We start from the raw sequence: 21,652 nt of genomic DNA, 5'->3' as shown, positions 1-21,652 counted from the left end.
TTGAGTGAGTTTCTTAATCCTGAGTTCTAGTTTGATTGCACTGTGGTCTGAGAGACAGTTTGTTATAATTTCTGTTCTTTTACATTTGCTGAGGAGTGCTTTACTTCCAACTATGTGGTCAACTTTGGAATAAGTGTGATGTGGTGCTGAGAATGTATATTCTGTCGACTTGGGGTGGAGAGTTCTGTAGATGTCTATTAGGTTCGCTTGGTGCAAAACTGAGTTCAATTCCTGGATATCCTTGTTAACTTTCTGTCTCGTTGATCTGTCTAATGTTGACAGTGGGGTGTTATAGTCTCCCATTATTATTGTGTAGGAGTCTAAGTCTCTCTGTAGGTCTCTAAGGACTTGCTTTATGAATCTGGGTGCTCCTGTATTGGGTGCATATATATTTAGGATAGTTAGCTGTTCTTGTTGAATTGATCCCTTTACCATTATATAATGGCTTTGTCTCTTTTAATCTTTGTTGGTTTAAAGTCTGTTTTATCAGAGACTAGGATTGCAACCCCTGCCTTTTTTTGTTTTCCATTTGCTTGGTAGATCTTCCTCCATCTCTTTATTTTAGCCTATGTGTGTCTCTGCATGTGAGATGGGTCTCCTGAATACAGCACATTGATGGGTCTTGACTATCCAATTTGTCAGCCTGTGTCTTTTAATTGGAGCATTTAGTCCATTTACGTTGAAAGATAATATTGTTATGTGTGAATTTGATCCAGTCATTATGATGTTAGCTGTTTATTTTGCTCATTAGTTGACGCAGTTTCTTCCTAGCATCGATGGTCTTTACAGTTTGGCATGTTTTTGCAGTGGCTGGTACCAGTTGCTCCTTTCCATGTTTAGTGCTTCCTTCAGGAGCTCTTGTAAGGCAGGCCTGGTGATGACAAAATCTCTCAGCATTTGCTTGTCTGTAAAGGATTTTATTTCTCCTTCACTTATGAAGCTTAGTTTGGCTGGATATGAAATTCTGGGTTGAAAATTCTTTTCTTTAAGAATGTTCAATATTGGCCCCCCACTCTCTTCTGGCTTGTAGAGTTTCTGCCAAGAGTTTTGCTGTTAGTCTGATGGGCTTCCCTTTGTGTGTAAGCCGACCTTTCTCTCTGGCTGCCCTTAACATTTTTTCCTTCATTTCAACTTTGGTGAATCTGACAATTATGTGTCTTGGAGTTGCTCTTCTCGAGGAGTATCTTTGTGTTGTTCTCTGCATTTCCTGAATTTGAATGTTGGCCTGCGTTGCTAGGTTGGGGAAGTTCTCTTCAGGATTATTCTGAAGGATTACTCTTCAGGATTATAATTTGAAGTTCTCTTCAAATTATCTTCAGGATAACGTCCTGAAGAGTGTTTTCCAACTTGTTTCCATTCTCCCTGTCACTTTCACGTACACCAATCAGACGTAGATTTGGTCTTTTCACATAGTCCCATATTTCTTGGAGGATTTGTTCATTTCTTTTTACTCTTTTTTCTCTAAACTTCTCTTCTTGCTTCATTTCATTCATTTGATCTTCAATCACTGATACCCTTTCTTCCAGTTGATCAAGTTGTCTACTGAAGCTTGTGCATGTGTCACATAGTTCTCGTACCATGATTTTCAGCTCCACCAGGTCATTTAAGAACTTCTCTACGCTGGTTATTCTAGTTAGCCATTCACTTAATCTTTTTTCAAGGTTTTTAGCTTCTTTGAGATGGGTTTGAACATCATCCCTTAGCTTGGAGAAGTTTGATCGTCTGAAACCTTCTTCTCTCAACTCATCAAAGTCATTCTCCATCCAGCTTTGTTCCGTTGCTGGCGAGGAGCTGCTTTCCTTTGGAGGAGAAGAGGCACTCTGATTTTTAGAATTTTCAGCTTTTCTGCTCTGGTTTCTCCCCATCTTGGTGGTTTTATCTACCTTTGGTCTTTGATGATGGTGACGTTCAGATGGAGTTTTGTTGGGGATATCCTTTCTGTTGGTTAGTTTTCCTCCTAACAGTCAGGACCCTCAGCTGCAGGTCTGTTGGAGTTTGCTGGAGGTCCACTCCAGACCCTGTTTGCCTGGGTATCAGCAGTGGAGGCTACAGATCAGCGAATATGGCAGATCAGCAAATGTTGCTGTCTGGTTTTTCCTCTGGAAGCTTCGTCTCAGAGGGGTACCCGGCCGTGTGAGGTGTCAGTCAGCCCCTACTGGGAGGTGCCTCCCAGTTAGGCTATTCGGGGGTCAGGGACCCACTTGAAGAGGCAGTCTGTCCATTCTCAGATCTCAAACTCCATGCTGGGAGAACCACTATTCTCTTCAAAGCTGTCAGACAGGGACATTTAAGTCTGCAGAAGTTTCTGCTGCCTTTTGTTCAGCTATGCCCTGCCCCAAGAGGTGGAGTTTACAGATGCAGGCAGGCCTTCTTGAGCTGTGGTGGGCCCCACCCATTTCGAGCTTCCCAGCCAGCTGCTTTGTTTACCTACTCAAGCCTCAGCAATGTTAGTTGCCCCTCCCCCAGCCTCACTGCCGCCTTGCAGTTCCATCTCATACTGCTGTGCTAGCCATGAGCGAGGCTCCGTGGGCATGGGACCCTCTGAGCCTGGCGCAGGATATAATCTCCTAGTGCGCCGTTTGCTAAGACTGTTGGAAAAGCACAGTATTAGGGTGGGAGTGACCTGATTTTCCAGGTGCCGTCTGTCACAGCTTCCCTTGGCTAGGAAAGGGAATTCCCTGTCCCCTTGCGCTTCCCGGGTGAGGCAATGTCTCACCCTGCTTCGGCTCTTGTTTGGTGAGCCGCACCCACTGTCCTGCACCCACTGACTGACAAGCCCCAGTGAGATGAACCTGGTACCTCAGTTGGAAATGCAGAAATCACCCGTCTGCTGTGTCTCTCATGCTGGAAGCTGTAGACTGGAGCTGTTCCTGTTCGGCCATCTTGGAACAAGTCTACATAATTTTTGACCGTTATTTGAATCATGGGTATCCTGTTATTTAGAGTTTCATTAAAGTTGTTTTCAGTTATCCCAGGCTACTTTCATAAATTCACTCTATTCATTGTTTAAGGCTTTTCAAAAGACATAATGCATAATTTGTTTCGGAAATGTATAATGTACAAATGATAGATCTCAGGAAACATTTCCAAATGGTAGTTACAGTTACAATTAATGGAGGCTGCTGGCCTCTCTGTAAGAGATTGTTCATACTGCTAGATGGGATGTGTGATAGAAAAGATCCTCAGTGATTGATATATATATGCTGAGCAAGAAACAGAGAGAAATTGAACAGATATGCTATTTGCACATTAAATCATATCTAAAAATAAAGGTATGTAATTGAGACTTTTAGATTAAAAAATATGACTGAGATGGGCTCTTGGAAGTTAGGGGATAGTGAGCCTCATGGGATATTTCTCTGAGAAGAAAAGTAGAGAGAGGCTCATAGCATTGTGGAATGGGCCACAAAAGGAAAAGGAAGGTAGGTACCTTCCAGGAAGTCAGCAGCCAAGTTACCGGTTAGGGGTCTCTCAAGGTTGCAAAGCAGATCTGGAACCAAACACCCAGGGGACTCCTGGTGGTAGCATAGAGATAACAGTTCCAGGAAGGAACTTCTGTTCTCTGCTGATGCTTGAGGTATTCCGGATAAGAGGATTAGTGCCTGAGAAAGGGTGAAGAATATATCTTTGTCAAACTTCAGCCAATGCAGGCTTTGAAAAACCTTGAGAAGACTGTGGTCTGAAATACAAAGCAGCGCATTCCTGAGAGCCCACATATGGAAGAGGTGATTTTGAGCATAGAGAATGTACTCTGGTAAATTATTTAACTTCCCTGGAGTCTCAATTCACTAGTATAAAAATGTAGATAAAGATATTAATACCTCAAAGGATTGTTATGACAATTAAATAGATTACTGTAAGAAAAGCACTTAGAACAGGGCTTGACACACAAGAAGCACTGCATTAAGTTGTAGTTATTATTATATGCTTTTTATATACTTGATATTTGATGTTTAAATTGTATTTTCTGTTAAATAGGGCTTGTTTCACATTCAGATATTCTTAGAAGTGGGAATACATTCCCTGCTTTACTTGGGAGAAATTGATATAACTCATCAATATATTAATTAAAGGGATAAACAAAACAGTATGTAATTCAGTAATAAATTAAGGACAGCACAAAAGATGGCATGTTCAGGAGAATTATAGAAGAAAAGACTGGGGAGTACTGGAATGATCAGATTAGGTTTCATGGACGAGGTGCTAGCTGTCCAGAATATCAAGGGATGGGTGGGATTAAAAGTTAGATCAGAATCTTCCTGTATTCCAGAAATTTTATGATTCCATTGGAGCATTTCTAGTGAGGCTAGTAATGTGAGTTAAACAGACAAAGCAGGAATGAATGTACATGGAGAGAATGGCCTACCCAGAAAAGGATTCATGTGGAATAATGGAGGCAAAGGGCAGGTGGTTGGATAAACCTTAGCAAAGACAATCAGATTATAAGGTCCTAGGAACTGAGAGATAGGAGATGGCACACCAAGGAAAATTATCCAACTGAGAAATGATGTGTCCTGGTTTACATAGTTTGATGCCTTTTAAGGCTTTGATGGAGAACAAGTTCTTTATCCCAAAGTTGAAGAAAGAAGTTGAATTAACAGAACATACCACATAACATTGGTAAGAGGGAAGACTGTCCTGGCAGAGGTACACAGGCAGGATCACACCGTCTGCCTCACCGCCATGAGGTTCTAGCTTCAGATCTACTTCCCACATTAGTTCATGTCCTCTTGAATGGGAAGGGGAGATGAGTTACCATAGGAAAGATCACTGATATCCAAGTCATGCTCTTTACAGATCTCGGTGTGTCCCATGAAGTAGAGGGATAGGAAGAGATGGAATTCCGGCAGATGAATAAAGCCTATTTACATTTTTCTTTTGGCCATGACCTGAAAGAACTTTTTTCATCCAAATACATATATGGCTTTGCCTGTTTCAGGAGGGACTAATAGTAAGCTACAGCACTTAATTTATTACTGATTTCAGTTTTTCTCACTTGAATGTCTATTGTCAGAATAAATAAACTATAAGGGCTCTTCCAGCTGTAATATTTTGTGATTCTGTCACATTGCCTCTTTTCTTTTTTTTTTTTTTTCTTTGAGACGGAGTCTCGCTCTGTCACCCAGGCTAGAGTGCAGTGGCATGCTGTCTACTCACTGCAAGCTCCACCTCCCGGGTTCACGCCATTCTCCTGCCTCAGCCTCCCGAGTAGCTGGGACTACAGGCACCCGCCACCTCGCCCGGCTATTTTTTTTTTTTTTTGTATTTCTTAGTAGAGACGGGGTTTCACCGTGTTAGCCAGGATGGTCTCGATCTCCTGACCTCATGATCCGCCCGTCTAGGCCTCCCAAAGTGCTGGGATTACAGGCTTGAGCCACCGCACCTGGCCATATGGCCTCTTTTCAACAACAAGGGCAGTGTACGCATTCAAGTTCATGAAACAGAAATCCCTGACGCAAGAGTAATTCCCCAGGCATGTAAGACGTCCCCATGAAGCCACCATTGGAATGGGAAACAATTTCTTGCTGTATATTCTGGAAGGATGAGAGAAAAAGTAAAACCTGGACGAGGTTTTATTATAATCATGATTTTCTTTAAAGCATACATTCCACTTGAAAGAATATAATCTCTGTAAATTTCTAGTGGAAAATATTAGAACAATTAAAAATTAGACACAAGGCCACAAGAGGTTACAGGAAAGAAAGAATGCAGCTTTTCTCTACTGTTTGTAGGAAAATAATAACTGCTAACATTTATTGAGCACCTAAAATTTGCCAGGAATTATATATCCATTTAAAAATAAAAATTCAAAAGGATCTTATAAAACGTACTGCCCTTTTGACCAGATTTGGGGTCTAATTGATATTCATCGTATTCTGCCCAGATTCTTACCTTGATATACATTAGTGTTTTGCTAGACTTGTTTAATAAAAAATAGATTAAAAGTAAAACAGAGTCACAGGTCTTTGACTAAATATCCCAATATGTGTATTGTCTTATAGATGAAAGTAGTGAGTACATATCTCATCATAAATCTCTTTTTCCAAATTGTTTTTCTGGACATATTTCAAGTAGAACAACCAATTTATTTATGTCAGAGGATCTTGCTCTTTTTAATGACCTCTTATTGAGCAATCTGTTCGATGAAGAGGCTGGTTAGCAAACAATGACATGCTGCAGAAACACTGACTAAGGCCTTGTGCTAGACATTCACATTGCTTCCTTTCTGCTCTTTGGAAAAGGAAACACAAGCTTGTTCTAGAAACGACAGCTTCGTACCAATGACTGGTCAACCTGAAATCATCTCCATTGTGGAACATGTGTCTGCTTACATTCATTCATCCATGCTCACACATTCATAGCTGATCTTACTTGGTAAAATGACTTGTTGCTTCCAGGTCTGTGTCTTGCGGACGAAGATTATTATACACATATTTCAGGTCTTGAATTCCACTTAGCTCAGGCAGTCCTGCATATAGCATCTTAACCACAACAAGAACAAACAAAGCAGAAAGAAGACAGAATAAATGCAGACACAGTCAAGCTTACTTGATTAATTCTACCCAGAGACATCTAGACCCAAGTTTGCATGGCAATGTCTTTCAGTTTATATACATGAATGCACATAAGTTCATGCATTTTAACCTCTCCTATTATGTAGTAGAGACAACAGCAATAACAACTATAATAAAAGAATCACTATAATTGGAAAATTCTTGTAGATTAATAATTCAGTTTTATTCTCATCATCAACCAGTGAAGTAAACATGATACTATTATTCCCATGTCAGAATTTGTGTACCTATCATTTAAAATCTATGTGATTTTGAGGAAGTTCCTTAACCTCTTTGAGTCTTCATTTTCTCATTTTTAAAATAGATACAAAATGAGAAAGAGCTTTATACATTACAAAATATTACACAAAGATTATCTAATAATACTCATTTTAGAGAAGAAAAGCTTAATCTCCAGAAAACTGTAAGTGATATGTCCAGGTCAAATGATGTTCAAACATAGAGTATAAAACTCACCCCTCTGGTTCTTAATCCTATGTTGTTTTATGACTCCATGATTTTCACTAAAAGAATACAATTTTCCCTACTGAAGTGGTGACTATATTTACTAAGGCAATAAATAATTAAGGATAAATTGTATAAGGTATTTTCCTGCTAATTTTCAGGAAGATATTTTGTTTATATTACGGTGTAGACTAAAGGACTTATAATCTCTTTAGTTGTAGACAATGTTTTTTAGAAAATAATAGAACTTTCTAAACTAAATTTGAACTTTGCAAAAAAAAAAAAAAAAGACTGTTATCGGTACCTCTGTGACTAAGAAGATAAATTATTTACTGCTCTGGAACAAAGGCCCTCTTACAGTAAGAAGTTAAGAATAATACTATGGATCCTTAAAACAAAAGGTAAAGTAAGAATATGGTTTTGGAAAATGGGTGAAATAGTGATTAACTTGATGAAGTTCAAATGAGAAAAAGGATGGTATAAAAACTATTCTTTTTTCCCACCACTCCCACCCAGGCTGAGGAAGCAGCATATATGGGAAAGTGAGATGTACAAAGGAAAGCAAGATGTCTTTAATGTGTCTGCAGAAGGAAATCCAGGCTGGCTTTCTGGAACTGAGTATTACGTGGGTGAGCAGCAAGAGATGAGAATGAAAGGCAAGTAGGATAAGACATTCTGGCAACATCAAGGATTTTGTACTCTATCCTAAAGTACAAAAAAAAAACAAGAAAGCTCTTTAAGTGTTTTAACATGAGAGTAAGAGATTTAATTGTGTCTTGAAAGATCATTGTGGTTACGTATGGAAAATGGACTAAAATGAAGCCCAATAAGAGGCTAGATTAGGAGACTGGTTAGGAATGAAGATCAGCCATTGGATTTTAAATAAATGTAGAAAGTAGAATTGAGAAAACTGGGAGATTGATTGGACATATTGAGAGGGCTGTGAGGGGCTCAAAACACACGCTGTAATACAGATTTGACCGTCATTAGCATATAAATGATAATTGAAACCAAGGAGATGGATGAGGGAGTCCTGGAGAGTTGTCAACTGTCTCTCCTCCTGGAAGATCTATTAGCATCTTAAACTCATGACATCTAAATTACAGCAAATTCTCTTCTCACATAAACTTTTCCTTCTTTTTTTCTGTTTCATTTACACTGCCACCACTTCCCAACTAACAAGAAATTCGTATCTTCTTTGATTCTCTCTTTTTCCTGGTTCCTACAATCAATTACTTCATTCTATTAAAAACACTCCTCAGCAGTCTCTTGTATTCATTCCCCTTTTTCATTGTAATTATCATTGTCCTAATTCAGCCCCTCATCTTCATTTGCCTAGATATCTTGAATAACTTTTATCTTGTTCTCCAATCCTTATCTCTTTAATTCCATAAACTCTGTTATCTGCCTAAGATCCCAGGTAGATAATGGTACTTCTTCATTATAAGCATACAAACTTCTAGTTTGTCAAGTGTCTAAAATCCTTATTCTGGTCACAAATGTCTTTAATCACACTATAACTTATCACTCCAGCCTCATCTTCTACAGAGATTTCCATCTGTAGCACAGACTGGGCAAACTTGGTTACCTTCATTTACTACACGTCATGCCCATGCTCATTAAACCTCCACACATACATTTTTCTCTCAGCTAGAATTGCCTTTTCTCTCTTTCCTTGTCTACTGAAATTCTTTTTCAAGGCTCAGCTTCCTCTTTGAAGCATCGCTGATCCTCGTGATGAGATTTAATGACTGCTTTCTTTGTACAATCATATTTTGGTTCTACTTCTTTCACAGTACTTATTGCTTCCTAGCTTTTACAGTGTTTTGTTCATATGTATGTTTGTCACGTTAGATCTTAAGTTCTTCGAGAACAGGAACTGGATTTGTATTTAATGTTGAATTGTGTACATTGCCCAGGATGGTGCTTTGAAAATAGCTAGATTTTAATAAATGTCTGGTGTAATGAATGCATGAATAAGTGAATAAAAAATACATGATTCAGGCTACAGTAACCAAAACAGCATGGTACTGGTACAAAAATAGGCACATAGACCAATGGAACAAAAGAGAGGCCAGAAATAAGGTTGCACAATTATGACCATCTGATCTTTGACTAAGCTGACAAAAACAAGCAGTGTGGAAAGGACTCCCAATTCAATAAATGCTGTTGGGATAACTTGCTAGCCATATGCACAAGATTGAAGCTGGGCCCCTTCCTTACACCATATACAAAAATCAACTCAAGATGGATTAAAGACTTAAATGTAAAACCCAAAGCTATAAAAATCTGGAAGACAACCTGGGCAATACCATCCTGGACATAGGAATGGGCAAAGATTTCATGATGAAGACACCAAAAGCAATCGCAATGAGAGCAAAAATTGGCAGGTGGGATCTAATTAAACGTAAGAGCTTCTGCACAGCAAAAGAAACTATCAACAGAGTAAACACGCAACCTATAGAATGAGAGAAAATATTTGCAAACTATGCATCTGACAAAGGTCTAATACCCAGCATCTATAAGAAACTTAAACACATTTACAAGAGAAAAACAAAAAATCCCATTAAAAAGTGGGCAAAGGACATGAACAGACACTTCTCAAAAGAAGGCATACATGTGGTCAACAAGCATATGAAAAAAAACTCAATACCACTGATCACTAGAGAAATGCAAATCAAAACCACAATAAGACAGCATCTCACACCAGTCAGAATGGCTATTAGTAAAAAGTCAGAAAATAACAGATGCTGGCAAGGCTGTGGAGAAAAGGCAACACTTATATACTGTTGGCTGGAGTATAAATTAGTTCAACCATTGTGAAAAGCAGTATGGTGATTCCTCAAAGAGCTAAAAGCAGAACTACCGTTAGACACAGCAATCTCATTGCTGGGTATATCATTCTACCGTAAAGACACATGCACACAAATGTTCACTGCAGCACTATTTACAATAGCAAAGACATGGAATCAACCTAAATGTCCATTGGTGACAGACTGGATAAAGAAAATGGGGCACATATACACCATAGAATACTATGAAGCCATACAAAAAATGAGATCATGTCTTTTGCTGGAACATGGATGGAGCTGGAGGCTATTATCCTTAGCAAACTAATGCAGGAACAGAAAACCATATACTGCATATTGTCACTTATAAGAGGGAGCTAAATGGTGAGAACTCATGAACACAAAGACGGAAACAACAGGCACTGGGTTCTACTTGAGGGTCAAGGGTAGGAGGAGGGTGAGGAGCAGGAAAGATCACTATTGGGTACTGGGCTTAATACCTGGGTGATGAAATAATCTGCACATCAAATCCCTGTGACAGAAGTTTACCTGTATAATAAACCTTCACAGGTACCCTGAATCTAAAATAAAAGTTTAAAATAAGAGAGAAAAAAATGCTTGATGCTATTAGGCAATGAAAACATACAATTAGCAAATTTAATGCTGACTACTAAACTTAACAAAGTCAACCATAGGAAGACACATTCCCGATAGTCACTAGAATCTAGATTAGGTTTTATCTTACTAGTTCTGTACTAAGAGGTATAGAGACTTCTGTGTGCTCATTGAGGCAGATTTCTTCTTTATCACACCGTAACTATCCATTTTCTAAGGACAGGCTGCTTCTGTAAGGTCTGAATTGCATTCCGGTTTCTCTAGATACCCTGAGTTCACACCTGCTTGGTTAGAACTCTATCAAACATTTCTCTGGAAAGTGGACCCTATACTTACTCGTTCCCTTGCCAACACCCACACACATAACCCACACATGTCACACACTAGCCGCCAAGTACAGACTGCTTCATACCAGATGAACCTATAATAGTTCTCTCCCCACCATGTATCTGACTAAAGGTAACATGTGCCAAGTTTGCCTTATTAATGTGTTCTGTTCCTTGGAGAGGAGACTTTGAGTGTTGACTCTGCATATCACAGAGTAAGGATGGCCTCTTAGCCGGGTGCACTTAGCTGTGTCTCTTCTCTGATCCCCAGCCACATGGTTCAGGTGCCTCCCACTCCAGACTACATGGGTAATAACTTTAATGGGGGCAATAGCAAAGGGAAAGCGAAGCTAGAACAGGAAGTGAACAGATACAGGTAATGAACAGATATCTCCCCTTTTAAAGGTCAGGAACATTTTTGAAGTCTTTACTTCTGTTCTCTTCCTACTAAGTCCAAATCTGTTTTAACAGTTATGCTCAGAAAAGCAGACACTCTTCCCCATCACAGAGAGAAGTTAGAAAGATTTCTGATGGGAAATATCTGATATAATAATGGGTGTGATAAACATTTTAAACTGGGCAAATGGTCTCTGTGTTCTCTGGAAGCCTTCCATAATAGCTGATATTGATTTTTTAATGAGAGAAAAGCTGATGAAACACAGGCTTTTATTTTCGTGAACTCAGCCGGCAACACTCTTGGGTCTCCTACAGATGTTACTTTTAAGCAAGATGGCAATTTCATGGATTACTTTTTCCCCTGCTTTTCTCAGGAGTAAATAAAAAGCAATATGGATATCTGGAGACATGCTGCTCTTTACCAAGGATGAGCCATTAACTCTGTAGTGGACCCACGAAATGCTTGTGGCCCATAATCCTCGGGACTGATCATTCGCACAAGATAGAATTTATAACCCATGTCAAGTATTTCTCAAGTTGTAACTGGGTCATGGTAAGTAGACTGAATTCTTTTTAAAGAATTTAACATAAAAGAGTCAGGTTGAGACAGAATTAACAAATAGATTACATACATAAGTAGAAAATAGTCTTTCACAAATTTAAACTTGGTTTTATTTTATAAGAAACTATACCAAACAAAGTGTGGTCCTGAAACCTTCACTAAATGCTTTGATGGTCTATAGAGTCTCATAAGATACACAATTGAGAAGAAGAGAGTTGAGAGGTAAGTGAACAGAAACTGAGGTAATAACACGGTGCTGTTTTACATGTATTTATTCATTAGTTTAATTGGTCCACATTGCTTCTGATCTCTATTTCAATTTCTGTGAGAGCCTAAATCTAAGATTATATGTTTACTCTGGATTAGTGCCTTCCACTGCCAAATTTTCTTCCTTAGCCTAAAGGAGCTGAATAATTAGAGCATAGACCTTTTTTTTTTGGATATACTATATTCCAGAAATTTTCAACAACTGATTAATGATAAATTATTTCAATACTTATGAATAAAATGCCATATGGCTACTTCTTTTAAATAAAATATCACTATATATTCTCTTTGGCAATTGTTTAATATATCATGACTCAATGCTGAATGCTTTGTTAAGGTACGTAGAAAAGTTTATTAAACAAGAGGAAAAAAGCCCACTGATAGCTTTCTGAATCTATTTTTTTTTTCCAAAGAGCTGTTCTTTCACATTATTTTAACATGCTCAGTTTTCATCATTATAATTTTAGTGTCACCTGAGAAACAGCGTAACTTATATTTGTGCTTTTCTGTTTTGGGTTTATTTTTGAAATATCTGGAGCAGGTTAAAGCAGTTGTTAAAATTTGGTACTACTCCTCATATGTAGTTATTTATATCATTATAGGCATTTAGAAATGCTGGACACCTCGGTTATTATTATTATTATTTTTTTGAGATGGAGTCTTGCTCTGTTGCCCAGGCTGGAGTGCAGTGGCATGATCTGGACTCACTGCCAGCTCCGCCTCCCGGGTTCACGCCATTCTCCTGCCTCAGCCTCCTGAGTAGCTGGGACTTCAGGTGCCGCCACCACACCCAGCTAATTTTTTGTATTTTTAGTAGAGGTGGGGTTTCACCCTGTTAGCCAGGATGGTCTGGATCTCCTGACCTCGTGATCCACCCACCTTGGCCTCCCAAAGTGCTGGGACTACAGGTGTGAGCCCATAATCCCATGCCTGGCCACACCTCGGTTTTTGATGTAAATTAGTTTTATCTTCCTCATTAAATTGAAAATTTTAAGACTCTGGGTTTCATCATATGTTAATGTATCCTTGCAGTTTCTAGCCTATGGTAAACAAGAGCTCATGAATTCATGAGCTTGATTCTACCTGGATATTTATTATTTAAATGGGGTCAGAATCACAGACTTAATCCTTGTAGGGTTTTTATTGTTTGTTTATGGTACAGTCACATTATAAACCATAGTCATTTCATACTTGCAAAATGGCCTAATAGAATTGGGAGCTAGAATGCAGATTTACCAATAAGAATCCTTGGCTATTACTGAAAAACCAACTTGTAGATTTTGGAGATGCGTAGAACTTTATATATCCACTTTACACAAGAAGAAACCAGTATATTTGCATATGAAGGACATGTTTATGATATTTTTAGAAATACTTATCTTTCAAGGCAAGGTGGAGAGAAGTAAGGTGAATATGTTGTTTGAAAGTTAAAACAAGAATCTAAATCAAATCTTCCTTGCAACAAAGTTAACATTTGTTCTGTACTAACCAATGAACTTTTCTGTGGTGATGGAAGTTTCCTATCTGTGCTGACCAATGGGCTACTACTAGCCAAACGTGGCTACTGAGTACTTGAAATGTGATCAGTGAAACTGAAGAATGGAGTTTTAAATTTTGTTTAATAAAAATTAATTTAAATATAAACAAACATGTGACTAGAGGATATTACATTGGACAGTGTTCTTATAAATTAACAAGGATCTAGTATAAGAACATAAATGAATTGAATGGCAACTACTGTGCTAAGTGCTTTTTGTTAATGATCTGTTAGGGTTATTATGAATTTTAAATCAATTAGTACACACAAAGCAATTTAAAACAATTAATACACATACAGCACTTAGCACAGTGCCTAGGCCATGCAAAGAATTCACTGTTAGGTCATTTATTCATTAACTCTACAAGGTAGATGTTGTTATCTTCATTTAATAGATAAGGAAACAGTCTTTTGGGGGTTAAGTAACATATCGTGAAGAATGTAGCCAGTAAAATGCCAAACTAGGATTGAAACCCCGAAAGGTCTGCCTGCCACGTTTGTACCCTTAACAACATGTGGTAGAATTATTGTCACCTGGAAGTTTTAAATCAGTTATTTTTCATAGACTCCAAATCCCATGCTGATAGACCAAATGTATGTTTCCCATGTATAGTTTGCTGCAATCCCTAGTGTGTATGTACGTGCCTAGAGGAATCACTATATCCCTCTCCTAGAAGATATTTGTATCAGATTTTTCTTCCTTCATGGTACATATCTGGTCTCCATCTCTTTAAATTGGACAGTGGAATAAAACCTTAAATTTTCCCCTGCTGGTCACAAGAGAGTGTGTGGGACCATGACTCAGTACACCTAATGCATACCACTAAAAGTTGAGTCGCTAGCAACTCACTTTCCAATTTTGACCCTCAGTTTCTTAATGTGGGAAATTGGCAAGTGATCAAAGGTGGAGTTTGGAATGGAGAACCAGGGACAATTCTTGCCTGCTCTACATTAGGTTGTCATGATATATAAGTGAGATAATATATATAAGGCATTTTTGAAAGCTCCTAATGCCCAATATGACTGAAGGCATTATTTTTAAAATGACTGTCCTTGAACATTAGTCAAAATATAGTGGGATAACCCCTACATGCATCAATATTGATATGAATAGGAATGTTTGAGACAATAACTATGAAAGAATATATTAAATTATTCAGGAATATGTTTATAAGCTGTACAATAGTACTCTTAGTTTGCTCATTCCTTTTTCTTCTGAATAGCTCCTTGGGGAACTCCAAGCCATTAGTAAAAATAGACTACTGAAGCAGAGGCATAAATGAAGCTTATTATTTTTGTTTTTTTTCCCTAAGGGACTTACCATTTCTAGTAGGTTCAAGAGCAGTTGGCTGTGCTTTCTAATAATATTATAAGCACGACAGCAAAGTTCCACAAAATCTTGGAAATGCTGTGGGTTTTTCCCACCCTCTGTAATAAAGTATTCCATCTCTGAAGTAAAAATGAAAGGAGCTCGGTCCCTATAAACCAAAAACAGTAGCAATCATTGAAAGGAAGAGAAATGGTTTGTCAGGTTAAATCAGCAGTTATAATGACTTATTTTCATTTGAATTTTCTTGTTTTTTTTCTCTACTGTAATAGATACATTTCCTTCATTGTGAGACAGCTTGATAAACTGCATAATTGTAGGCTTTGAATAACTGGACTGCAATAGAGAGAAAAGGATAAGATATTTTACAATTCAACTATATTGTCTGAAATGTTTAATTCTAAATTACATGTGGAGGGGAATATTATTCATTAAAAGTATCATAAAGGCCAATTCAGAGTGAAGGTGATATTTATGGAGTCTTTATAAAAAGTACATTTTCCGCTAAATTTTGATATGATCAAACAGATGTGTTTGACCCTAGTATTAAAAAAATTGCCTTAAATGATGACCCTTTAGGAAAAAAGTTTCTGGTAAAAGCTAAGAAAAAAGCAGATGTTAACAATTCACTGGCATCTGCTTAGTGAAGGGGAAAAAAGGTAGCTATATTTTATTTCACACTAGACCCAGTAAAACTGCTGATCAGAAAGGAAGAATATGAATAGACCATGTTATTATGTAAGTAATACTGACTACTGTAGTCTAAGGATGGAAAAATAAGAAAACAAAAGACCTGAGATAAGATGGTCCCATGTCCTCCATCTTTGTTAGTTTTTTTTTTAATCATGTAATTCAAGATATGGATAGGCCTGAGATGAAGTATTAGCAATTCTAACAGAGAATAGCAGAGAGAGGCCTGGAAACATCCCTGTTTGAGGAATTATCACTCATTGAATAAGAACACAGAGTTTGGGTACCTTAGGCCAATTTAACACCAATTTGGTGAAGGGTTAGACCAAGTAGCAATTTAAAAAGTCATGGATTATTGAGGGAAACTCTTATTTTTTAAACAATAAAACATAGTTGTTTTCTTTTTGTTGCTATGCTTAGCTATTTTAGCAAAAATACAATGGAGTGAAAAATTTCACTAATCTGACAGTTAATGAAACCTTTCAGTAGTATGGATATTTATATCAGAAAGCTATAACTTCAGCAATTTGTGGCAGGTTTGGGACAGTGGAGTCTAATTGCAGGCAAAATGTATAAAAGAAAACAAACACCCTAGTTTTTTGGCTATGATTATTTTATTTAGAAAATTTATTTTGTAATCATGCTACCATAATGCCTGCAGGAAAGGCTGGAATACCCGTACCTTCACTTCTGTTTATATTCATTCATTTCTTCAACAACATTTATTGAGCACATACATACACTGAGGCCTATGTCTAAAGTATCATGTCTAAATTTTAAAATTTTGATTCAAAATCCTTTTTTATTTGGCCTTCATTGACTTATCCAACCTATGTTCTATGAATTATTTAACAAGTTCTTGACTTTAGCCAAGCTGGAAGAAGAGATTTTGAAAACATGAGGTAAGATATAGCATAGGTTCTAATTCTGGACCTGCTATGTCTCGATTCTTCATCTCTAAACCACCTAACTCTTAGAATTGCTGTGACGATTAACTTAGGAAATGTACATGTACATAAATGCCTGACACATAAGGAGGGTGGCACATTTGTGAATTGCTCACACTAGAGAGAGGCTCCTGCGGAGGCACAGACTGTGGGCCTGTTAGCCAGGTTTCAAATCATGGCTCCACCACTTACTATAGTAGTTCTATGACTCTGGGTGACTTATTCTCTCCATGCTGCAATCTCCTTCTTTGTAAAATGGAGATGAGAGCACTTGACTCTTGATCTTGTTGAGAGAATCAAATGGGTCATACCACATGCAAGTGTTTAGAACATAGCCGAGCATGTAGTAAGCACTCACCAAATTTTAAATAGTATTGTCTGCAAACAGCCAAGTGTCCTTATAGCTGAACCTTGTTATCACTAAATTTCCTTGCCTCTTCAAAAATCTATCAGTAAAATCTCATCCTTATTCCAAGGTTTAATTTACTCTGTGTTACTCCATGTAACCTCTCTTGCTACATAAACCCATAAATGGATCACTGAATTTGATAGCATTTTTTATATATCACTCACTCATTCATCACTATTGCTATCATTTTAGTAGAGTTTTAGTAATATAATAGATTTTCATAATCAGAAAAAATTTTAATTTTATATGTAACAGTTTTCTAATAGTTTTTCCACTGTCTATACTGTGTTTACTATATTGAGTAGGACTTTGGAAATACTTTTAGAAGAGTATTAATTTTTACAACTTCCTGAAACTTTTTCTCCTAATATGATGAATATACTTTTCTCTTTTCCATAAGGAGAATTATGGTGGATCACATTAATTTCTCTTAGAAGGTTTCTGTAGTTATGCTCAAGTTCATGAGATAACACATTTCCTTTGTCCATGGTCACCATTATTAGAAATCAGATGCGGAAACACCATAACAGAAAGTTAAATACACAAGAGAAACATATACAAATTAAATAAAATATAAAGTGATATTAAAGAAACAAATTTCAGTTGTGTTTAAACATTATCATAGTCTAAATTTTCAGTGGATCCAACAAAATAAAATGCTATATCTTTTCTGAATTATTTTCATGACTCACTTCTGAGCATTTTTTTTTTAAATCTCAGAATTACCCTAAACTTGTGTATAAATGAAAAGAAACCTCACATGTGCAAAAAAAATCCCATCTATTCCTATAAGATGTAGAAACTTCAGTTGGGATGTAATTTATCAGTGCACTGAAATGTAAACCTATTCCTACATTATAGAATTAATGTGTTGGAGTTTATCTCTGAAATTTAAGCATTGCTTATAAATCTGAGGTATAAATTGGTTGTGACAAAAGGGAATACTCTAAACTATTTGATCTCTCATGGTCTCTACTGTGATTACATTTTGAATTATATATTGAAAATCTCTTATTTATATCTATATAAATAAATTATAGATATTTCTTGTTGTGACTATCCTATCTTTTGTTTTTTTTCTAGATTAATGGTTTTACCTTTGCTTACCAAAGTCCCACCTGTTCTTGCTTTTTTATCTTTTACTCATATTGTAACTACTGGTTTCTTTCTTCCTTTTTTTTTTCTCTCTTTCTCACCTGATGTTCTAAAACTGATTTAGAGGTCAGGACCAAAAATCTTGTCTTACAGGTCTCCAATTAACCCAACCCTTGTCAGAATCAGAAGTCTCTCTCTCTCTTTTTTTTTAAATCCAAATGACCTGTATGATTTTCAAGAGCAGAGGAAGTAGTCCACCTTCCTTTTATATAGTCTTAACATCGGAAACAATATTTTGACGTTATTCTCTTATATGCAATGAATGCAACAATAAATAAACATAGTTCATATAGTGAAGAGCTTGTGATACTTTGACATTTATTTGGGAAGGTCATAAGTACAAACATATTTGTAATGATTCTGTCATTTTTGTTGTCAAAGTTAATATTTTCATTAACTTATGACCATTTTTCCCGGAAGTTATTATTATTTTTTAAATGCAGAGACTGAATATTTTACAGATTTCCAATAGGGGTGAGAAGTGAGTTGGTGGTTTAAAAATGTATATATACTTAGAAATGTAAGAACATTTATATTACAGATAGTAATTATTAAGCAGACAAATAAATTCACTTAATATAAGAAATAGCAAGAGGCTGGGCATGGTGGCTCACACCTGTAATCCCAGCATTTTGGGAGGCTGAGGGGGGTAGATTACCTGAGGCCAGGAGCTTGAGGCCAGTCTGAGCAACATGGTGAAACCCTATCTCTACAAAAAATACAAAAGTTATCCGGGCACAGTGGCGCACACCTGTAATCCCAGCTACTCGAGAGGCTGAGGCACAAGAATTGCTTGAACCTGGGAGGCGGAGGTTGCAGTGAGCTGAGATTGTGCCACTGAACTCCAGTCTGGGAGACAAAGCAAGGCTCTGTCTCCAAAAAAAAAAAAAAAAAAAAAGAAAAGAAAGAAAAAAAAAGAAATATCAGGACAATTAATAGTTTGCTGTTTATTACTTTCACGTGTTTTCCTTCCAGCCATATTGTATATAAAATCTCCTTGTAGAGTCATTAGAATACCAAGATCATCATTATTAAGCATTTGCAGATCACCACTGAACTGAAAAACAGAGTTTTAGGGTATGTTTCTGTATATTAGGTGAACTGAGTCTAATCAGGGAGATATACACTATAGTTATTTATCAACAAATACTGAGCTTCTATAATAGATTTGTGCAAGGCTTGTAAGTGAGGTGAAAGATTTTTAAAAATGGGGGGGGGGGGGGCGCCCGCCATTGCTGAGGCTTAAGTAGGTAAACAAAGCTGCTGGGAAGCTCGAACTGGGTGGAGCTCACAGCAGCTCAAGGAAACCTGCCTGTCTCTGTAGACTCCAACTCTGGGGACAGGGCACAGTAACAATAACAAACGCAGCAGACACCTCTGCAGACGCAAACGACTCTGTCTGACAGCTTTGAAGAGAGCAGTGGATCTCCCAACACAGAGGTTGAGATCTGAGAAGGGACAGACTCCCTGCTCAAGTGGGTCCCTGACCCCTGAGTAGCCTAACTGGGAGACATCCCCCACTAGGGGCAGTCTGACACCCCACACCTCACAGAGTGGAGTACACCCCTGAGAGGAAGCTTCCAAAGCAAGAATCAGACAGGTACACTCACTGTTCAGAAATATTCTATCTTCTGCAGCCTCTGCTGCTGATACCCAGGCAAACAGGGTCTGGAGTGGACCTCAAGCAATCTCCAACAGACCTACAGCTGAGGGTCCTGACTGTTAGAAGGAAAACTATCAAACAGGAAGGACACCTACACCAAAACCCCATCAGTACATCACCATCATCAAAGACCAGAGGCAGATAAAACCACAAAGATGGGGAAAAAGCAGGGCAGAAAAGCTGGAAATTCAAAAAATAAGAGCGCATCTCCCCCGGCAAAGGAGCGCAGCTCATCGCCAGCAACAGATCAAAGCTGGACGGAGAATGACTTTGACGAGATGAGAGAAGAAGGCTTCAGTCCATCAAATTTCTCAGAGCTAAAGGAGGAATTACGTACCCAGCGCAAAGAAACTAAAAATCTTGAAAAAAAAGTGGAAGAATTGATGGCTAGAGTAATTAATGCAGAGAAGGTCATAAACGAAATGAAAGAGATGAAAACCATGACACGAGAAATACGTGACAAATGCACAAGCTTCAGTAACCGACTCGATCAACTGGAAGAAAGAGTATCAGCGATTGAGGATCAAATGAATGAAATGAAGCGAGAAGAGAAACCAAAAGAAAAAAGAAGAAAAAGAAATGAACAAAGCCTGCAAGAAGTATGGGATTATGTAAAAAGACCAAATCTACGTCTGATTGGGGTGCCTGAAAGTGAGGGGGAAAATGGAACCAAGTTGGAAAACACTCTTCAGGATATCATCCAGGAGAACTTCCCCAACCTAGTAGGGCAGGCCAACATTCAAATCCAGGAAATACAGAGAACGCCACAAAGATACTCCTCGAGAAGAGCAACTCCAAGACACATAATTGCCAGATTCACCAAAGTTGAAATGAAGGAAAAAATCTTAAGGGCAGCCAGAGAGAAAGGTCGGGCTACCCACAAAGGGAAGCCCATCAGACTAACAGCAGATCTCTCGGCAGAAACTCTACAAGCCAGAAGAGAGTGGGGGCCAATATTCAATATTCTTAAAGAAAAGAATTTTAAACCCAGAATTTCATATCCAGCCAAACTAAGTTTCATAAGTGAAGGAGAAATAAAATCCTTTACAGATAAGCAAATGCTTAGAGATTTTGTCACCACTAGGCCTGCCTTACAAGAGACCCTGAAGGAAGCACTAAACATGGAAAGGAACAACCGGTACCAGCCATTGCAAAAACATGCCAAAATGTAAAGACCATCGAGGCTAGGAAGAAACTGCATCAACTAACGAGCAAAATAACCAGTTAATATCATAATGGCAGGATCAAGTTCACACATAACAATCTTAACCTTAAATGTAAATGGACTAAATGCTCCAATGCAAAGACACAGACTGGCAAACTGGATAAAGAGTCAAGACCCATCAGTCTGCTGTATTCAGGAGACTCATCTCACACGCAGAGACATACATAGGCTCAAAATAAAGGGATGGAGGAAGATTTACCAAGCAAATGGAGAACAAAACAAAGCGGGGGCTGCAATCCTAGTCTCTGATAAAACAGACTTTAAACCATCAAAGATCAAAAGAGACAAAGAAGGCCATTACATAATGGTAAAGGGATCAATTCAACAGGAGGAGCTAACTATCCTAAATATATATGCACCCAATACAGGAGCACCCAGATTCATAAAGCAAGTCCTTAGAGACTTACAAAGAGACTTAGACTCCCATACAATAATAATGGGAGACTTCAACACTCCACTGTCAACATTAGACAGATCAACGAGACAGAAAGTTAACAAGGATATCCAGGAATTGAACTCATCTCTGCAGCAAGCAGACCTATTAGACATCTATAGAACTCTCCACCCCAAATCAACAGAATATACATTCTTCTCAGCACCACATCGTACTTACTCCAAAATTGACCACGTAATTGGAAGTAAAGCACTCCTCAGCAAATGTAAAAGAACAGAAATTATAACAAACTGTCTCTCAGACCACAGTGCAATCAAACTAGAACTCAGGA

At 37.8% G+C, this 21,652-nt stretch overlaps 1 protein-coding gene across 3 annotated transcripts in view; it reads right to left on the bottom strand.

Moving 5' to 3' along the window:
- The window catches only part of PIK3C2G (phosphatidylinositol-4-phosphate 3-kinase catalytic subunit type 2 gamma), a 394,884-nt gene that overhangs the window by 102,630 nt on the left and 270,602 nt on the right, over window positions 1–21,652 (bottom strand). For all 3 annotated transcript variants that reach the window (XM_025401956.1, XM_025401957.1, XM_025401958.1), the window contains 2 exons: window positions 14,833–14,989; window positions 6,373–6,482 (listed from right to left, as the gene is read on the bottom strand). In XM_025401956.1, the coding sequence (XP_025257741.1) occupies window positions 6,373–6,482; window positions 14,833–14,989 (267 nt within the window). The remainder of the gene's footprint in view (window positions 1–6,372; window positions 6,483–14,832; window positions 14,990–21,652) is intronic.

The sequence above is a fragment of the Theropithecus gelada genome, chromosome 11 (genome assembly GCF_003255815.1).
Source record: "Theropithecus gelada isolate Dixy chromosome 11, Tgel_1.0, whole genome shotgun sequence".
Taxonomy (NCBI): Eukaryota; Metazoa; Chordata; class Mammalia; order Primates; family Cercopithecidae; genus Theropithecus; species Theropithecus gelada.
This window is presented reverse-complemented; position numbering and strand designations above follow the sequence as displayed.